Consider the following 18,855-nt stretch of genomic DNA (forward strand, 5'->3'; position numbering starts at 1 on the left):
TGAGCTAGCACAAAGCTCATTAATTACAGTATACTATTTTTATTATATAAAAGGCCGTTTTTGTCTGAGGATAACCATATCCTCACTGTTATTATATTAACGTCAAAAGTCAAGCATATCAGATTTTTTCTGAAGTTGTAATAATGATAATGACAGTTAGAGCCTGTAAACTTCCCACTGCTGGGCTAAGCCCTTCTCTTCCTTTTGTGAAGAAGGTTAGGAGCAAATCATCACGCTGTTAAAATGCGGGTATGTGGATTCACACGCGGCAGAGTTTCGTAAAAATTAACACATGGAGTTTACTCACGATGTTCTCCTTTGAGATGAATTATAAACACAAATTGAGCCTGGGTTGGAACCCGCAATCATCGGTTAAGATATACACGTTCTATCCACTGGGCCATCTTGGATCTATATAATTTTAGTATCATTTACCATAAATCACGTTCCCGCTTGCCAGCACGCACTTCTTTATATCCAGGTTTGAATTCCATTCCCTTGTGGTAGCACGGACACAGAGCAATGGGCACGCACACGTTGTTATTGTCTAGTACCTGAATAAGACGAAATCACTGTAGACATCAACCATTAAAATGTGAATACAATTTCGTTAAGTAATCTCCATAAACTAAACCTAAGAGAGAAGTTTGTCTTTAGTAAATACAAAAAAACTGATTGCTTTACCAATAAGATCGCCTTTGCACGCTCTTATTTTCTTGTCTTTGTTGTAATTGTTCTTTTTATTTGTATGTCCTATCATTGTGTGTGCAATAAAGTATTAAAATAAATAAAAATAATATAAATAAAAAACTAAACGATTTGTAGCTCTCTTCCGTGTTCCACAATAAATATTCCACTGATATGTCTTTAAATAAGAATCAATAAGATAAAACATAAATGTATCAAGTGTTCTGTATGGTGTGTGCACGCACCTGCCCCACGGGGCACGCGCATCCCTCCACGCACGACGGCTTGCACGCGCCGCCGCCCGCCAGCGCCACGTCTGTGCACGTGCGCAGGCAACTGTCTGCGCATACCGTGTATTCCTGACCACCGCTGCATTGCAACTCTGTGGAGTTCCAATTTACAAAAACATTAAACAGATTTAGTAATCTATTTGCGAATAGGATGCTAATTTAAAATTCTTGCTGACATATATTTTTTGGTCACTTTTGTCACTCCGCAGCATTGCAACTCTGTGGAATTACAATTAATAAGAAAATTAAACATGTTTAGTAATCTATTTGCGAATAGGATTTTAATTTAAAATTCTTGTTGATATATATATATTTTTGGTCACTTTTGTCACTTAGTAACTAAATTGCTTAATTTTTAAAAACTATTTGATTGAAAAGGCATATCATTTGATAAACAAAATATAATACCAAGATTATAAATGACAAATGAGTCGAGATGGCCCAGTGGTTAGAAAATGTGCATCTTAACCGATGCATTCATGCATGAATTCATCTCGTGCTCAGCGGTGAAGGAAAACATCGTGAGGAAACCTGCGTGTGACAAATTTCATAGAAATTCTGTCACATGTGTATTCCACCAATCCGCATTGGAACAGCGTGGTGGAATATGTTCCAAACCTTCTCCTCAAAGGGAGAGGAGGCCTTTAGCCCAGCAGTGGGAATTTACAGGCTGTTGTTGTAAATGACAAATTAACTCTGCTTGTCTGCCGTTTCATGGTCAAAATACTGAATCCAAATTGCCGAAATTGGGTATCAAAGACTTGACGACCAATCCTGACAAACAGTTGACAAACAGTAGCTGATGAAAAGGCAAGGTAAGTGACGTCAGCACTGACCGCACTCGGCGACGCTGTAGCGCCAGTGCACGACGGCGCCGCTGCGCGCGCACGCGGTCGCGTAGTCGCCGAGGATGGGGCACAGGCAGCGCGACGCGTCGCCCGCGCACGCGCACATGTCGTACAGGCAGTCCTCGTAGTACGGCTGCACGTCCACGAACCAGTGGCACGCTGCAGGTCAATATGCATTCAAAAATTGTAATATATTTTCTACACAATAATAAAGATAAATAAATAAATATGAGACAACATCACATACATTACTCTGATCCCAATGTAAGTAGCTGAAGCACTTGTGTTATGGAAATCAGAAGTTACGACGGTATCACAAACACCCAGACCCAAGACAACATAGAAACCTAATGGTAATCTACATCGACTCGACCGGGAATCGAACCCGGGACCTCAGAGTGGCGTACCCATGAAAAACGGTGTACACACCACTCGAACATGGAGGTCGTCAATTGTGGATGCACAAAAACAAATGAATTCAATACTCAAATAAATAACTATCAATTTATTTTTTAAATAAATCACTTTTCACCAAAGGTATAATGTTGAAGTATTTATTTTGTGCTTGGTCGTGAAGGAAACCATCATAAGCAATGTCACATGTGTCGGAAGAGAAGTTGCCACTTGTTAATCGAATCGAACCGCACACGAGTAGTTTAACTAGAGGAAGCTTTTGCCGACCAATAGGGATAAACAAGCTGTTACTCTTACTTAGTACTAAAAATATATCCAGACTTACATTCGAACAACTTGCTCTTCAACTTGCTGCAATACTTCTCAGCAGATTCCTTGTTCTCGATGTTAGCCTTACACGGGTGGTCTGGTTCTTTGGTGATGACATCGTCACAGAACTCCCTCGTTTTCCACTTATTGGCGAATGCCAGAGCTGATTGCTCAACATCACCTTCGGGGGTCAAGAAGTCATCTTTTTGGTTCAAATTGAAAGTTCCGCAAAGACCCTAAAAATATAAAAGTCGTTAATGATAATTTTATAATATTAGAATGATTGAATCTATTGTTATTTTTTGTTTTTAGACTTTACCTGCGTTTGTTCGTGGAACGAGGGCGGGACATCCACAAATACCCTCGTGTTCCCATCCCACCAAAGATCAACCTTGATTGGCAGTTGAACTGAAAGTTAAGTTTATATTACATATCTTTGTCACAAATCCTTAAAACCTTAAAATCACTCTGCCACTCTTAAGAAGGGATCAGTTAAGTACTATCTATCTTCAAATGTTTGATGAATAATTATTATATTAACCAAAATTTAAAAAAATTGAGTTTTTTTTCACATTTACATATATATTTGTATACAGAATAAGTTTTTTTAGTAAACAAGGATTTAATCTTTATGTAACGATAAAAGATTCTGTTGAACTAGAACCAAAAATCCAAATATGAACATAGGAAAAATGTAAGTCTTTTTCATTTATCAAATGACTTACTTATAATGAAGAGAGAAGACGCAGCGCGAATCCTGATGTCTCCAACATTAACGGGCAGCGAGTTGATTTCCTTCCCGTTCACAAGTATGAACCCTCCTTGTTTGAGGTGGATGTTTGCTCCGTTGTATTCGAGGTTCACGGCTTTCGTGCAAGAAGGTTTGCCCTCGCCTTTATAAGGAGCTAAGTTCATTGCCTGGGGAAATGCAATGGTAGTAAATAGGCTATTTGACAATGCGAAAAATAAATTGTTAATTATTGTAATCAGTGTATATTATGAGTTTAAAAATGGTTATTTACTACAAAACCTTGAAAATAATACTTAATTTATTCAAAAAACAATGAATAAAAATGCATTTTTTCAAACGTTTGTCACGTGACACAAAACGCTTCTGATTGGCCGGGCTTATGATGAAGTCACTTTCTTGTAAACTTTGCTTTTCTACAATATGTACCATAGATTAAAATACAGCAAAGTGACGTCACCGACCCCATGCAGCGCCACATTGTCCAAGTAGCGTTTTCGCGCGTTATTTAAATATGGAATTTTTAATATGATATTTTTCGGCAAATATGTACTAGAAATAAAAAACTAAACCTTTACTGGGTTCTTTAACCTCTACTAAATAATATAAAACGGATTATAAAAACCAATCAAATAGCCTCTTTGATACCAAAAAAATTATGAAAAATATTGAGATTTTTTCATTTCCAATATAATGGGTATAGTACGACACAACTTAGACGTAGCATCGGAAAACTGCGTAAAACCGATCACATCCGAATTAAGTACGCTATCCCAAATCATCAATATTTATTTTTTATGTGAATATGATCTTTACACAAACGTAATAATTTGTAATATCATTTGACCTGATATATTCATCAATTTAACATGTCGATTTACATGCACTTGTTTTCTTGGGTTGAAATGACGGGAGAATCTATAGCGACGAAGAGCGTCGAATGGCGCGATAGGGAGCTTTTTCTATTGGTTGTGTAAATCAGCAGTAATCGGTTTCATTAAATTTGCCGATGGTACATCTAAGTTGTGTCGTACTATACATATGTATATATACTATGAACATCCATACAAATGAACATACAAAGAAACAACATCACATACATTACTCTGATCCCAATGTATGTAGTTAAAGCACTTGTGTTGTGGAAAATCAGGAGTACAATGGTAGTAAACCATTGTACTCCTTGTCGACCTCCGTGGTCGAGTAGTGTGTACACCGGTTTTCATGGGTACGCCACTCCAAGGTTCCGGGTTCGATTCCCGGCCGAGTCGATGTAGAAAATTCATTAGTTTTCTACGTGTCTTGCATCTGGGTGTTAATGGTACAGTTGCTACTTCTGATTTTCCACAACACAAGTGCTTTATAACTACTTACATTGGGATCAGAGTATTGTATGTCATGTTGTCCAATCTATATTTATTTATTTATATATATGCATATTGATATAGCATTTCTAATTGATTCAGAAATCTAAACGGTAATTTAGATTAAATATCTGAGGCAGGTACACAAGATATTATGTAAAATAAATCCATTCGTACCTCGGTGATGGCTCCAGAACAAGCGACATTCTCGACGTCGATCGTTATGTTTTGAGACTTCATCAGCGTGTAAGTGCAGTGGCCCATAAAGTTGTACCGCAGACCGTCGAACGTGGTGTAATGAGGATCACCCACTGCACCGCAGCGAGCACCGCAAGGTACTTGGGTGCAAGTCCATTCACCAGCTTCGCATTTACTAAAAAGGATTAATTTCTCAAGTTAGTTTATCAACATCAACAGCCTGTAAATTTCCCACTGCTGGACTAAGGCCTCCACTCTCTTTGAGGAAAAGGTTTGGAACATATTCTACCACGCTGTTCAAATGCGGATTGGAATACATGTGTGGCAGAATTTCTATGAAATTAGATACATGCAGATTTCCTCACGATGTTTTCTTTCACCGCCGAACACGAGATGAATAATAAACACAAATTAAGCACATGAATATTCAGTGGTGCTTGGGTATGAACCCGCAATCATCGGTTATGATGCCGACCACTGGGCCATCTCGACTCTCAATGTTGTTAATATTCTTAATGTTATATTTAATTGTGCTAAAAATATATTCAATTGCATGATAAGATGAAGTACCAGGTGTTACAGCCTTTGGGTATGACGGTTCCAGGCGGGAAGCCCTGGTTCCTCACTCGGCACGGACACTCGCTCTTCGGCACACAGCGACCGCTCTCCAGAAGAAGTCCTAAATGAGCATATTTTTGGGTTAAAGCTAAAAAAGAATTACTACTAATTAATTAATACTAAGTTAAATTATAAAGGTGGTGTAAGACAAAAAGAATTTGACAATTCTGCAGAGCCGACCGCTCTTTTACAAACTTCAGGCAAATAGATAAAGACGCCTCCACTCCATGATGATGTCTTCAATCTTCACGAAATATGTTGTAAACATCGTAAGTAAAATCGGATTCAAGAATAATAATAATATTTATAAATCTACTAATAATATGTCAAATCAAATCAAATCAAAATAAATTTTATACAAGTAGGCTTTCACAAGCACTTTTGACACATTTGCACATTTTACAAGTGAAGCTACCACCGTTTTGGAAAGTAGATTCTACCGAGAAGAACCGGCAAGAAACTCAGTAGTTACTCTTTTTTAACATTTAAAAATACAGAGTTATGTTAGTTAAATACAATTATTTAAATTAAATAATTAATATATCCTGCTTGGAAGTCAACAGGTATTAACTCCACGCTTTTTTATCATCTATAAAATCTTGTATCGAATACTAAGGTTTTTCTACCAATATATTTTTTACAAACGATTTGAATTTACGAAACGGCAAAGTTAAAAATTTCTGCGGAATTTTATTACTACTACTACTACTAGTACTCTATATATTTAAAAATATCGTTTTGTACGGGCGTCAAATTCTTTAGCAAGCCAAAAAAAGTCTAGGGGCTAACTTAAAATATATTTCAGAACAAAATATAAATCAATATTGGAAAAATGTTACTATCAAATGTGTTATTTATAATTCGTTTCATTTTATCGTTTATTTGACTTAGAATCAATACAATCTTATTATATATAACACTTGTATTGTTGACATATTTTTTTAATTTGACGTTCAATTGGATATTATGAAGTACCTACTTTTATTTATTTGATAAAGTTTACACAATTAATTTAGTTCAATTTAATGAACTATTGTTGACAAATTTGTTACATACCACCTAAATAAATATACACCACAAACACACATTTATAGCAAATAATTAAAAATAACGGATATTATTATGACATAGTCTTTGAAATTGGCTGTTGAGGCTTTGTTCGTTAGTTCACATACCTTCAGGACAGAAGCATCCTTCCACACAGGTCGCGTTATCCTTGGGTGTAACCTCGGGCAAGGAGCAGCTAGGCTGCGTGTCTGATCCACACGCCTTGTAGATCTTACCCTCAGGACACTTCATCGCTGCATTGAATAATTAAATTAGAGCTTTATATGGTCTTATTATGTAACATAATTGAACAACAATATTAAACTAGTTTTAGCTTTTGATAATCAAACTGGTGTTTAATGACAATATTTAATCAAAATGAATAAAGCACGTGCAATAACCTCAACTTATATTGCTTTGAAATGGTTACTTCGGATTTTGATGACCTTCAGAAAAAAACACTTTTTTATGGTATTGGTTGACGGACGAGCATATGGGTCACCCGATGGTAAGTGGTCAGTGTAAGAAATATTAACTATTCCTTAAATCGTCAATGCGCAACCAACCTTGGGAACTAAAATATTATGTCCCTTGTGCCTGTAGTTACACTGGCTCACTCACCCTTCAAACTGGAACACAACAACACTGAGTACAGTTATTAACAACAGAATTTGTTTTTAGTAACAAAAAAACATTTAAGTCAACTCACGGCAAGTGTCAGAATCCCGCCAGGCTCTCATTTCCTCGACGCCATGTCTCAAACACTCCTTAGCGTACACCGACACGGTCCTGCAGGCGCACTCCTCGGGACCTACGAGATATACGATTAATAAGGTCTGACAATCTAAGTAAAGTAAAGTGCTAGTTATAGAACGCTAACATTGAATTCGAAAATCATGTCACTATCAGTGATTAAGGAAATATCGTGAGGAAACCTTCATATCTCAGCTACGCAACACGCATTAGAGCAGCACGGTGGTTCAGTTGTAAAACACCTTAAGAGCAGAGAAAGCCTTAACCCAACAATGGGACAAACCCTAGAGCTAATATTATTACTTTATTTTGTATCAATTGTTATTAATAAAAATTATGATGTTAAATTTAAAATAATATTCAATCCATTCAAGATTAGTGATCTAGCAACATTAAAATAAGACACATACTAAAATAAGAATAAAACTATTATTGATACTGACTTAGGCTCGTAGTGCAAGCGCAGTAGTCCCATTGACAGACTTCCAGCAGTTGCGACACATCCATAACCTACGAATAAATTTGAGATATAATTAAAATGCAAAAACATAATAATATTTATACACCGCGTGTTGAAAACTTGCATGCCACACTTGTGTTTAATCGGTTTTATAAATTAGAAGAATACATAGATTTAAATTGATACCTTTTAAAATAAATTATTGAATTTGCATTTTGGACTTATTTTGAAAAAAGGTAAAAAACGTGATAACTCAAAAATGGGTGAACCATTTTTGAGTTATCACGTTTTTTACCTAACCTAACATCTTCTAACGAGTTACGTCGAATTACCAATAACCTTGTACATTACACATCCAAACTATGTCGAATCAGCGTGTTGTGATAATCTTAATACCAGACGTTTTCTCAGCAGTAGAATATTTAAGGCAGTTTCTTTTTTTATTTTGAGCTCTTACAGCAGTAACGTGCAAATAACTTTGAGAACTAATGTTTGTAGATAAACTGCCTCATTAACCAGTCAAATCAGACCACAATATTACTTATTATTTGGCGGTAGTTATGAGTCGCTATAAGTGGTAGTATGAGGTAACTTCTCAGAGAGATAATACACATTATACAAATAATATTTGCTTTAAAACTATGGTATTCATATTTGCCACTATTTCTATTTAAATCAAAAATATCACATATAACAATCCATTACTCTTTAGAATACACCACATACATACATTGTGGCATTTATAAGAACAGCTCTCAAAACCTTTTAAACGCTGAGAAAGCACAAACGACGAGCGCTATAGTCAATGAGCCGCTGAGTTTGATATGGCTGAATGTTTTTTGGCGTACGTGTACAGTGTATAAAACATATTAGCTTGGGATCATGTTAGCTGGTGGTAGTTATTGGTACATAATCTGTGTCCAACTTTACTTGAAACTTCTCTATTAAAAATAATTGAAGTTGAGAATAAAGGTGGATACAATGTCGGAAAGGTTATATAGAATTGGCGAGTGCTAGATATATTTTTGCTAAATTTTTGCTTCCCCGTCGAACGCTTACCACCACCATACTAGGATTCCGTGAACTAAGGTAAGGTAGCCGAGTCCTCGATGCCTTGTAACTGGCAACACTATCTCTTACTATATGTGTTAAAACCATCCAAACTTATGGTAAGGTAGGACCTAATCCTCCAACAACAGTTTTTACTCCGACAGGACCATTTTGTCGAAAGCCCTAAAGCACCAGAATGGATGAAGTCTAACCAGTAGATACATGGAGAGAAAGGCTAAAACAACTGTACCTTGGAACACTTCCTGAACTTATCCTTGCTGAAGACACTGCTGCAGAATCTAAGAGCGTTCTTCATGTCCGCGTTGGACTTGGAGTTGCAGGCGCTCACGTCGGTCGGACTGCTGTCACATATGTCTGCAAATACCCATCAGTTAGAGCATAGAAGCTAAGAAAATACACAAATCACATTGATTTATATAATGGTAGTAAGGAGGTTGATTTATAGTCAAACTTCTTAAAACGATGACAATGCTTGTTCTAAATTCAAATTTAATTATTAAATTATACATTAAGAATTGTAATATTTGCGTAATAATAAAAGACAAATGGAACATGCCGAAATATTATAGTGAAGTAAGCTAATAATATCTATTTTATTATTATTATTACGTATCTATCTGTTTTTTATTTTTAATAATCTGGGAAAGAAACGAAGAAGATACAATCAAATCTTTATCTGACAAATGGTAGATTTTTTAAATGTAGGTATATCAGTATATCTACCGTCTAAAGCTACACCAGGTACAGAAATAAACAAATACAGAAATGACAGATTATTTCAAATAATATGAAATATTTTGGTCATGTAAACACATTACGAAATTAGCTTTTACGTACCGCCAATCTTGTTTAACTCCCACGACGCAATCATAACAGATTTAGTTTGCGCAACATTTCCTTCCTTTGTTGTCATATCGTTTTCTGGATTACCATCGAGGGTGCCGCAAAGACCTTCCGTTTTGTTCCACAACAGAACTGATCCTTCGATTATCACTAGATCCTAGAATTAGGAAGGCAAAATAACGACATTATGACAAAGACGGTTTTTGTAAATTAAGTTATTCGATTCTTAAATTTTCTTACTGGACAATATAATTAAGTACGAGGTTCATTATAATGTACGGTGTATTCCAACCACAAAAGTGCAAAAGTAAAATAAACAACATTTGACAACGAATTCATGAGATATTTCATGAGAGAATAAATAATATATTTGTGATATACGGATATAGACTATAATAAAGAAAAAACGACAAACTTTATTGAGTATAACAAACACAGTGCTACAATAACACTGACTTAAATACAAATTATTAAGTTACAGCAAAACAAAACTAATCAAATTTACTAAGCCCAAATTTTTAATTTTTTTATGTTACCATCTGTTTGATTGGCGCTCTATTGTACTTTTACATGGAATATATTAACCAAAAACTATTGTTAGTAGTGTACAATATAACATACAATATACACTAGTAGCAAATCGCGTAAAAACGTAAATCCAAAGTTTATTACGCTTCTCTGATTGGAATAAGTTACGGAATACTTACATTAGTATCCCATTTGAGTGTAACACCAACATCCAGGTTGACGAAGACTTGGTCACTGGGCATCGAGACCCTGATGCCGGGCAGGAAGGCGGGCATCGGAATCATGCGTTTGCTGTTCCGGAATACCACTGATCCATCTTCTGTGATATTGATATAACTTTCATTATTTTTACAATCTAATATTGTATTAAATTCTCAAAATTTGCTTGTGAATCAAACATTGTAAATTGAATTAGAACTCCTTCGAATTATCCTACAGATTTAATTATAATAAAGGCTGTCCGCTCAGTAATGATGGCTCCAGGCGGAGGAACTCCTCAACGGATGACAGCATTTACAAGATATTTTTGTACAAAATATTAAATAAAGATTTTATAAGGAATTTTAGCGTTATAGTTCGCAAAATTCCAATTTATGACTTGCACAATTCGATCTTCTAAAAACTCAAAAGGTTTTGTCATTTTATGCTACTTTCTATGTTACATAAGGTAGCCAGTAACATAACGACGTCCTTACCTGATTTCTACTACGACATCCATTCTCAATATCTAAAGCAGATACTTTCTTCAGTCATCTACCGCAAGGTCTGAGAGTCAAGTGTCTATGCAAAATAACAACCCTATCTACGTATTTCCCAATGCAAGCGAATGCCAATCCTTACCTGCAACACTGAGTGAATACATCTTCTCCTCCAAATAGATGATGATCTCTGAGGGACAGTATCCTTGTCTCTCGCACTGCGGGTGTCTGATGGCTATCGTGTATTTGTGCTCTGTGCTATCCCGGACCAGAATGTGCTTGCACGGCGATTGGAAACTGGTGGTAAGGGATGATTTATTTAATTAGGAACACAGAGATATACGATATAGGTAGTCCGAGCAAATTGCCCATCTTTTGGTAAGTGGTCTCCACAACGAAATATAAAGCATTCCTTACATCGCAAGACTATACCAACTTTGGGTGTCAAGATGTAATGGACGTTACACTGGCTCACTCACCCTTCAAACCGGAATACAATAATATTAAGTATTGCTGTTTGAAAGCTACAAGAGCTCGGTAGCAAGTGAGGATGGGATACTTACCCAGACAGATATTATTTTATCTACCGATAACACCGATCGAGCTAGTAAACGAAATATATATACTACTTCTTAAATTCAAATTTGGAATGCTTTGAATGATGAATATCGTTAAATGTAATAGCGAAGGAATCATTATACCTGTATATTTTCCCATCGAATGTCTTATAGTGGACACCAGCCCAGGTCAAGCAACTGCCACCTTTGGGAGTAAAGTCTTGCACTACAATAGTTACAGGGTTGTTGTAACCGCCGTATTTTCCTGTACGTTGAGTCGTTATCTCATAAGGGGCAGTGTTTGAAGAATTCGGTGAATGTACTTGAGATAGAGGCGGCTGGAACGAAAGTTAAAAATTAGAATTTAATAATAACGCCCATGTCTGAATCTTTATTGATCTACCAAGGGTTCCGTAAGAATTAAACTTGAAAAAATCGAAGATAGAACAAGAGAACTTTTGGTATTTTAATAATATTCCACTTACAATTACTCGATGATTTGAAGGCGTGATCACGATAACTTCATCTGAAAGGAGACGAAAGAATGAACTAAACTGTACTATGTTTTCCAATTAGAGAAAACTCAAGCAATTAGATCTGAACTCACTAAACACGCAGTGCGGTATGGGCTGCGGTTCGAAGACTCCAGTTGAGTAGAGGCAAGTGTACAGTTCCACAGCCGGCGTGCTGAACGATGCTCCGGTTGGACAATTCAACTTGCACGAAAACTTTTCGCTGTCCCCGAAGCAGTTGTAGCCGCCGTTGAACGCCAACTTCCGGACGTCGCAAACACTGGCGGCTGAGATTGATTAAGAGGATGTATTGTAACCACCAAACTTAGTATTTACGGTTTTTCACACATTATGTTGAACTATTTTGTTGATTGTTGAGCTCAACGCTACGAACACCTGATATTTATTTCAAATTTATTTAAATTATGTTAGAATAATATTTAATTTCGTGATAAGATTTATACAACTACTAACATTAAATGTGATTTGAATTTTGTATAATAATTGCTGAATTTGAGTAAGGTGGTAACTATGCATGTTTAAGAAATAGTGTTTATAACAATACAACAAATCTGTCGCTGTCCTGGCCCACCTTCCGTTTCATAATGTAACATAAAACAAACAATTCACTTACAATATTGGCACTGTGGACCTCTGTAGTCCGCAGGACACTGGCACGTATTCACTGACAAGCACACTCCGCCATTCAAACACGGAGGATTGCACTCTGGCTGGCAATCTGGTATCGAAGTAAGATCAGCTCTTGTTGGTCTCCATTCGCCTTCAACGCAGCGCATGTTCGCTATCGTCGATCCATCGATAAATTTGTGACCTTCTATGCACGTTATTGTGCAGTGTCTGTTGAATTCACAATATAATCATATATCCTAATCATATATCATATAATCCAAAATATATCGCCAGAAGTCATTTGAAATACTATCATACCAATAAGGTCATAATTATATCATAAAAAATAAGTAAGTTTGTTTTCTTTCTTGGTACAAATTGTATTCATCTGATTGATAAGTCTATGTGTGGAGGTTTCAATCTGAGTGCTTTTATAATTATAAGTTCAGTTATATTATATCTTTAATGTATGTTCAAGACTTATTGTGATAATTACACACTCAATATTTTACCTTTCCTATAATTAATAGTAATAATAAATAATTATCCCTCTATAATTTAATAGATAAATATATTTTTTAGGAAGAATACTACCGACGTATCTTTGATATGATTACTAATATTCCTATTTAACGGTCTAATTATTATTTATTATTAGTCGCGTAAGAAGTGTTGGACAGAGTAAAGACTTCTTGGAGACACCTAAGACATTTTCATCGATATAAAGGCTGAGTGAATAGATGAATAGATTTTTGTTATTTTTATGAACTTACTCAGACGAGCATTTTCTCTCCGAGTTCATTGGCAAGGGGGGATAGACGAGGCAGGCTTTCTTCTCAAACTCGCAGTATTTTCCGTGGAAGTTTGGTGGACATACGCACTCGTTTCTATCAACGCAGATGCCATTATTCTTGCACTCGATGTCACAAAGACCTACAGAAAAAAATCGATGAAATATTATAAGAATCATAAACATAATAAGTCATGATAACGTTGCGCAGTTAAATTAGGAAAATATTAACAAAAAAAAATTGTATTCGGTAGGTAGACTGGCAAGGGGACACATACTGTGGTCACCCCTGCCAAGGCATTGTCTTGTAAGAAATCACCCCTTATATTGCCAATGCACTAACCTTGCAAATAAAGATGTTATCTTCCATGTGTTTGTAAAAGAACACTACGAAGTATTACTGCTGAAGAATATACGTTTGAATCAATTAAAAATATCGAAGGAAAACATAATGATATTGAGTGGACCAAGCGTGTGTAAGTCAACTTACACACGTAGTATAGCCGGTTAGTTAACCGCTTTTTCATTCTGATTCTAAATCTGAATTGACTTGTCTTACTAATCATCTTTTCTTTAGTTATCCTTAATAACCAGTAGGTATATGCATTCATTACAGAAACTCTATAGAACAAGCGAAGCTTCTCTTTTAAGCAAGACTACTTTGATTTAATTTAAAACAAAAGGTATTATACGTATGTACTACTTATACATGTTTAATAATTTACTTGCAAATGCGAAAAAATTGTCAAGTGACTAATACTTCGAAATAATTTTACTAGATTAATAATAATCTATGATAATTCTAAGTCCTATTCATGTAAAAAAAAAACCTTTTTAAAACACGCCCTAAAAGTCTATTCTTAAATTGTTTATTATAAATAATTATTATTACTATTAATATGTCATTTGGGTCATTTTAATTCTGGTCGCGTATTTTTAATTTCCGTCCAAACATTGATAGCTCCACCCACGCTCTCTGATTGTGCAAACCTAATTATTTTAGGATTTGATTTAAGTACTAAAATGTATAAATAAAATACTGATAAATTCACAAGGTCAACGATTACTGTTGTTATGTCATTGATATGTTAAGTTATTAAAAACGTTACGTTATGATTTGTTTACGTAGATTAGTTGCATTATTATTTAAAAAAAACAAACGGTTTTATTCTATTTTCAAATATTGTTTTTTCTGTTTTTTATTTTATGATATATGCAGATAGGCAAAGGTACCTGCTGGTAAGTGTTCATCCATGCCCATAGACCATGACGCTGTAAAAAATATTGACCATTCCTTACGTCCTAAATCTTGGGAACTAAGATCTTATGTCCCAACAGTACCATCCAACAGTACCCAGTTTAGGCTCAAGAGCCTAAAGTGGATACTGCTGCTTGGCGGTAGAATACACAATGAGTGGGTAAGAACTACCCAGACGAGCTTGCACACAGCCCTTCTACCGATACAATAATACATAATATACTTTTTTACACTTTACATTTTTTGACAATTTTAATTAAGATTTTAGGGTTTAAATTTTAATGAAACATCTAATTGCATTACGCTACAAATCTTTGTAATTAACGGACACTTCATCTGATGTTATTTCAAAAGGTCATATGTTTGTTTTTTAAGTATTATGGTTTCCCAAAACTTAATTTTACACAGTAATTGTAGATAGTGATTTATTTCCGACACTGGGTGATTCCCAGACAGATTTCATACCTAATTTTTTTTGTTAGTTAAAATTTGTTATCAATTAATAAATTTATTTAACATAATCCACTTCCGCTGTTTTCGATATTTACTTAATCTGCGCTGGTAACAATATTAAATCAGTAATTTACAGTTACCATGCAAAATCGTATATTTATAAATATTATTAAATACAAGTAACGATAATAATAGACTTATTTTTTTTTATAAAATTATAATGATGAAAGCTAATTAAAAGCATATACCTATTTCATTTTATTTAAAAAAAATATGACAGATATTAATTCCCTGATCAAAGGTTTTACGTATTTTCCAAATTATGGGAGTATCTACAACAACGCCAAGTTTCCTACTTGGATTTGGTGTTTAAGAACTTTCAAAGTGCAAAACTGATTTCAACGATTCTCTTTATTCGCCTCGTCTTTTAACATACGACGCTTAATCACTTATAAGATTATTACAAACATTGAAAGGCCAATATGTGCTTAGTGCCATCTACAAAATTGGTGATAAATTGAGAAAACATACCCGTGTATCCTTGATTAGCGGTGTTGGAAAAGTCCTGGTAGGTCGGTCTGTAACAAAAGGATTATTTTTGATTTTTTTTTATAATTGACTTTTTATAAGTAATCTTTACTTACATCATAAATGCGTAAGTAACACTGTATGTCAGTCTGTTTGCTCTTCTTTCACGACCAAATCCCTGCACCGAATTTGGTTTGAAAGAAACTTGAACCTCTAAGAAAAACAATCTACCACAAAATTTGACGACCTATCCTTAAAACGCAAACGAAGCCGGCGACGAGAGTTCGAGTATTCTCGATATTTAGTGATTGTATTAAGATATAGAACCAAAATGGCGTATGTACTATGTTTCGGATGAAATCTTATTGTTTAGGAACTCACAGTGGAATTCCGGGATGATATATGATTGCTATTTTTAAAATTAATTTCCTTGAAAGGAAGGGAGTTCTCTCACATTAAATTGAGTGGTTTACTCACAGGGTTTTTTAATATACTCAATATTGGGGGTAAATCCTTTTAGGGGCAAAAATTATTAAGCCATTTATCACTTATAATTAGACTTATGCACATATTAAGTAACAACTTCTTCATCATTCATTCCCAGCAATATAGTTTATATTAAACATCGTATTTTTGCTATCAAATGAACTGAAATAACAATTTCTAGATGATCCAGGGCCCTAAGAACTCCGGTCCATTTGAGCAAATGCTTTGAAGTCAGATTTCTCACGACGTTTTCCTTCACCGCCGAGCACTAGTCGAATTTAACACAAATAAACCACATGAAAATTAAATTTACGTGACTGAATTTTCAAGTAGAAAACCAAGTTTTTTTTTAAATTGCGACAGTTAGACCACCTTATGGTAAGATTTTTAACCTACATTTGTTTGCGACATAAGAAATTTCAAACATTTTTAATATCGCCAACGCCCCACTAATCTTGGGAACTCTGATATATTTTGTGCCTGTTACATCGGCTTAATCTTCTTTCACATGGGACTACGACAAACCTGAACATTACTGGTTGGCGGTAGAATACTGAGCAGCATCTAACTATAACAGGCTTGCACAAAGTCCTAGTAAAAGTTTGAAAGATGTAACCTAAACCAGAATAGAATTGAGATTTTTTTTTTTAATTTATTCTCTCTCTTAGTCTTACCCCGTGCCTGAAGAATGCCACGTCCTCTTCTCAGCGAAGCCAGTTTTCGTACCTCCGTAACCAGTTTTCGTGCCTCCGTAGCCGGTTTTCGTGCCAGTGTACATGGTTTTCCTCCCCGAATACGTTTTCCTAGGATAGTTCGTTTTCGTGAATTTTTGGTTCTTCAAATACGCCGGCACATACTCCGGCGCCTGGACGTCGGATTGCCTATTAACATTATAAAATAAGGTTAATTATTGCAAATTTCAATAATTCGTTTCTTATAAGCAAAAGTGTTCTCACATAGTGTGGTTTCAGGCATACAACATGTCTAAAAATCCTTAAAATAGCGAATAAAGTGTATCTACATAATGTATATGTATAGCATAGCATAGCCTTAATAACTCAATTTTATATTGGTTGAATAGAAATAAATCATTCGCAGGTTCGATTCTGATCCCCATATCTATCTATCGACACCTTCACTACAGTTTTACGATTTCTGATGTATCCAATTGGGCAATGTAAAGGATGAATTACATAACCGAAATGGCTTAATCGAACAGACAGAAAAAAAAAATTAATTACAATTGTCCTTATGATAGACGTTTGTTGTAAGCTTTGTTCATAATTAAAAAAAAAAAGAAAAATATGGCAAATGAGGTCGACATAATCATTTCTGATCATAGTACTACTGTATATGAATTGCATTAAGTTGGTATGGTAGTAATGGAAATTAAAATGGGATATAATAACTTAAAAGCACTGTTCACAACTTCGCTAAGTTGTGAAAAGCATATTAACGCAGCATTACAGAACGTTTTATATACTGAATTAATGACTCGAGCACGTTGATTTTAATTTTATATCTGATTCTATTTATTGTTATAAAAATAATTTTGAGAAATAAAATTAATCGACCTAGTATACCATTAACATTTTATAATTCTTTTAATATATAATTATATTATAATTATTATAAAACTTCTAAAAATACTGAAATTTTAATGTACATATACCATATATATGATAAAATATTACGTAAGTACATATGTAATAAATATCTACATCAGCAGAGAAGACATTCTGAGGGAAAATTTAAACACAAAATATTTGGAAATACTATTTTTAATACTATTATATTAAAAATATCCATGTACTATTCCAGAAAAAGGAGATCATAATTCACTCATTTCAAATCAAACTTGCGGTAATTGTAACTGCTTTTGAAATGAAACTTATTTAGAATCGTTGATATTTGACAATCAATGAAGCAAAAAGGGAAAAATACAAAGTGTGACGAAGACGGAGGAGCGGATGGTAAATGGTCACGAATATACCACATTATTTTATATAATAAATATATTTTTATAATAGTTTAATATGCTTGACTGTATAAGATGTACATAGATAATTAATAAACTAACAAAAATAATGATTATAAACTTAATTAAATTCCACCTTAAATATTTCTAAATTTAGGTTTAATGTCTTTTAAAAATAATTTATTTTTACTTATTAGTGACAACTTGATTGCTATATTTTATGTTCGTTTTTTTTTGCACTGTTTCTTTACTGAAAAAAGTATAAAGAATCAACTCAAACAGCCCAAAAAATATATGATTAAAAATAAAAGTTAAATACTTACCCATATTGTTCTGCAGGTATTGAGCCATAACCATAACCAGCTTCACAAATATATATCTCAAACAATAATATAAAAACACTCGTATATAAATTCATTTTATTTAATTATCCATATATAGCCCATTAATGAAATTAATGAAACGATTGTTAGCTTGTAAATCACAAGCTATACTGAATCCTAACGTTTAAATTATAATGCATCTGTTATCATTTAAAAAGGAAATTCATATACTGAATCCTCCCGATAACTGAAAATTATCTGCGAATGCAGGATTTGCGAAGAGTTCTCGTTAAATTTAATGTTATCTGTTTATATTAGAACGCGTAATTTTATTTGTATCAGAATACCATTTTCCTTATACACTTTTAAATTTTAAAAAAAATTGAAGCTCAAATGGCGCCAAAATATTTGTCGTACTGACAATATTTTACGATTAAAAATTCAAGAATGATTTAAACAATACA

General features: G+C 34.4%; 1 protein-coding gene across 1 annotated transcript in view; it reads right to left on the reverse strand.

The window, feature by feature from the left end:
• The window catches only part of LOC124533754 (hemocytin), a 56,190-nt gene extending 37,593 nt beyond the window's left edge, over positions 1 to 18,597 (reverse strand). The window contains exons 1-23 of the mRNA XM_047109237.1: positions 18,392 to 18,597; positions 16,765 to 16,971; positions 15,608 to 15,654; positions 13,349 to 13,508; positions 12,580 to 12,803; positions 12,041 to 12,232; positions 11,919 to 11,959; positions 11,578 to 11,771; positions 11,019 to 11,173; positions 10,358 to 10,497; positions 9,645 to 9,807; positions 9,037 to 9,161; positions 7,720 to 7,786; positions 7,233 to 7,334; positions 6,652 to 6,777; positions 5,429 to 5,537; positions 4,838 to 5,033; positions 3,274 to 3,466; positions 2,868 to 2,956; positions 2,565 to 2,784; positions 1,814 to 1,984; positions 933 to 1,069; positions 436 to 554 (exon numbers count right to left, since the gene is read on the reverse strand). Of these exons, the coding sequence (XP_046965193.1) occupies positions 436 to 554; positions 933 to 1,069; positions 1,814 to 1,984; positions 2,565 to 2,784; positions 2,868 to 2,956; positions 3,274 to 3,466; positions 4,838 to 5,033; positions 5,429 to 5,537; positions 6,652 to 6,777; positions 7,233 to 7,334; positions 7,720 to 7,786; positions 9,037 to 9,161; positions 9,645 to 9,807; positions 10,358 to 10,497; positions 11,019 to 11,173; positions 11,578 to 11,771; positions 11,919 to 11,959; positions 12,041 to 12,232; positions 12,580 to 12,803; positions 13,349 to 13,508; positions 15,608 to 15,654; positions 16,765 to 16,971; positions 18,392 to 18,486 (3,272 nt within the window). The 5' untranslated portion in view covers positions 18,487 to 18,597. The remainder of the gene's footprint in view (positions 1 to 435; positions 555 to 932; positions 1,070 to 1,813; positions 1,985 to 2,564; positions 2,785 to 2,867; positions 2,957 to 3,273; positions 3,467 to 4,837; positions 5,034 to 5,428; positions 5,538 to 6,651; positions 6,778 to 7,232; positions 7,335 to 7,719; positions 7,787 to 9,036; positions 9,162 to 9,644; positions 9,808 to 10,357; positions 10,498 to 11,018; positions 11,174 to 11,577; positions 11,772 to 11,918; positions 11,960 to 12,040; positions 12,233 to 12,579; positions 12,804 to 13,348; positions 13,509 to 15,607; positions 15,655 to 16,764; positions 16,972 to 18,391) is intronic.
• Positions 18,598 to 18,855: the final 258 nt, after the last annotated feature.

This window comes from Vanessa cardui, chromosome 11 (assembly GCF_905220365.1).
Source record: "Vanessa cardui chromosome 11, ilVanCard2.1, whole genome shotgun sequence".
Classification (NCBI taxonomy): domain Eukaryota; kingdom Metazoa; phylum Arthropoda; class Insecta; order Lepidoptera; family Nymphalidae; genus Vanessa; species Vanessa cardui.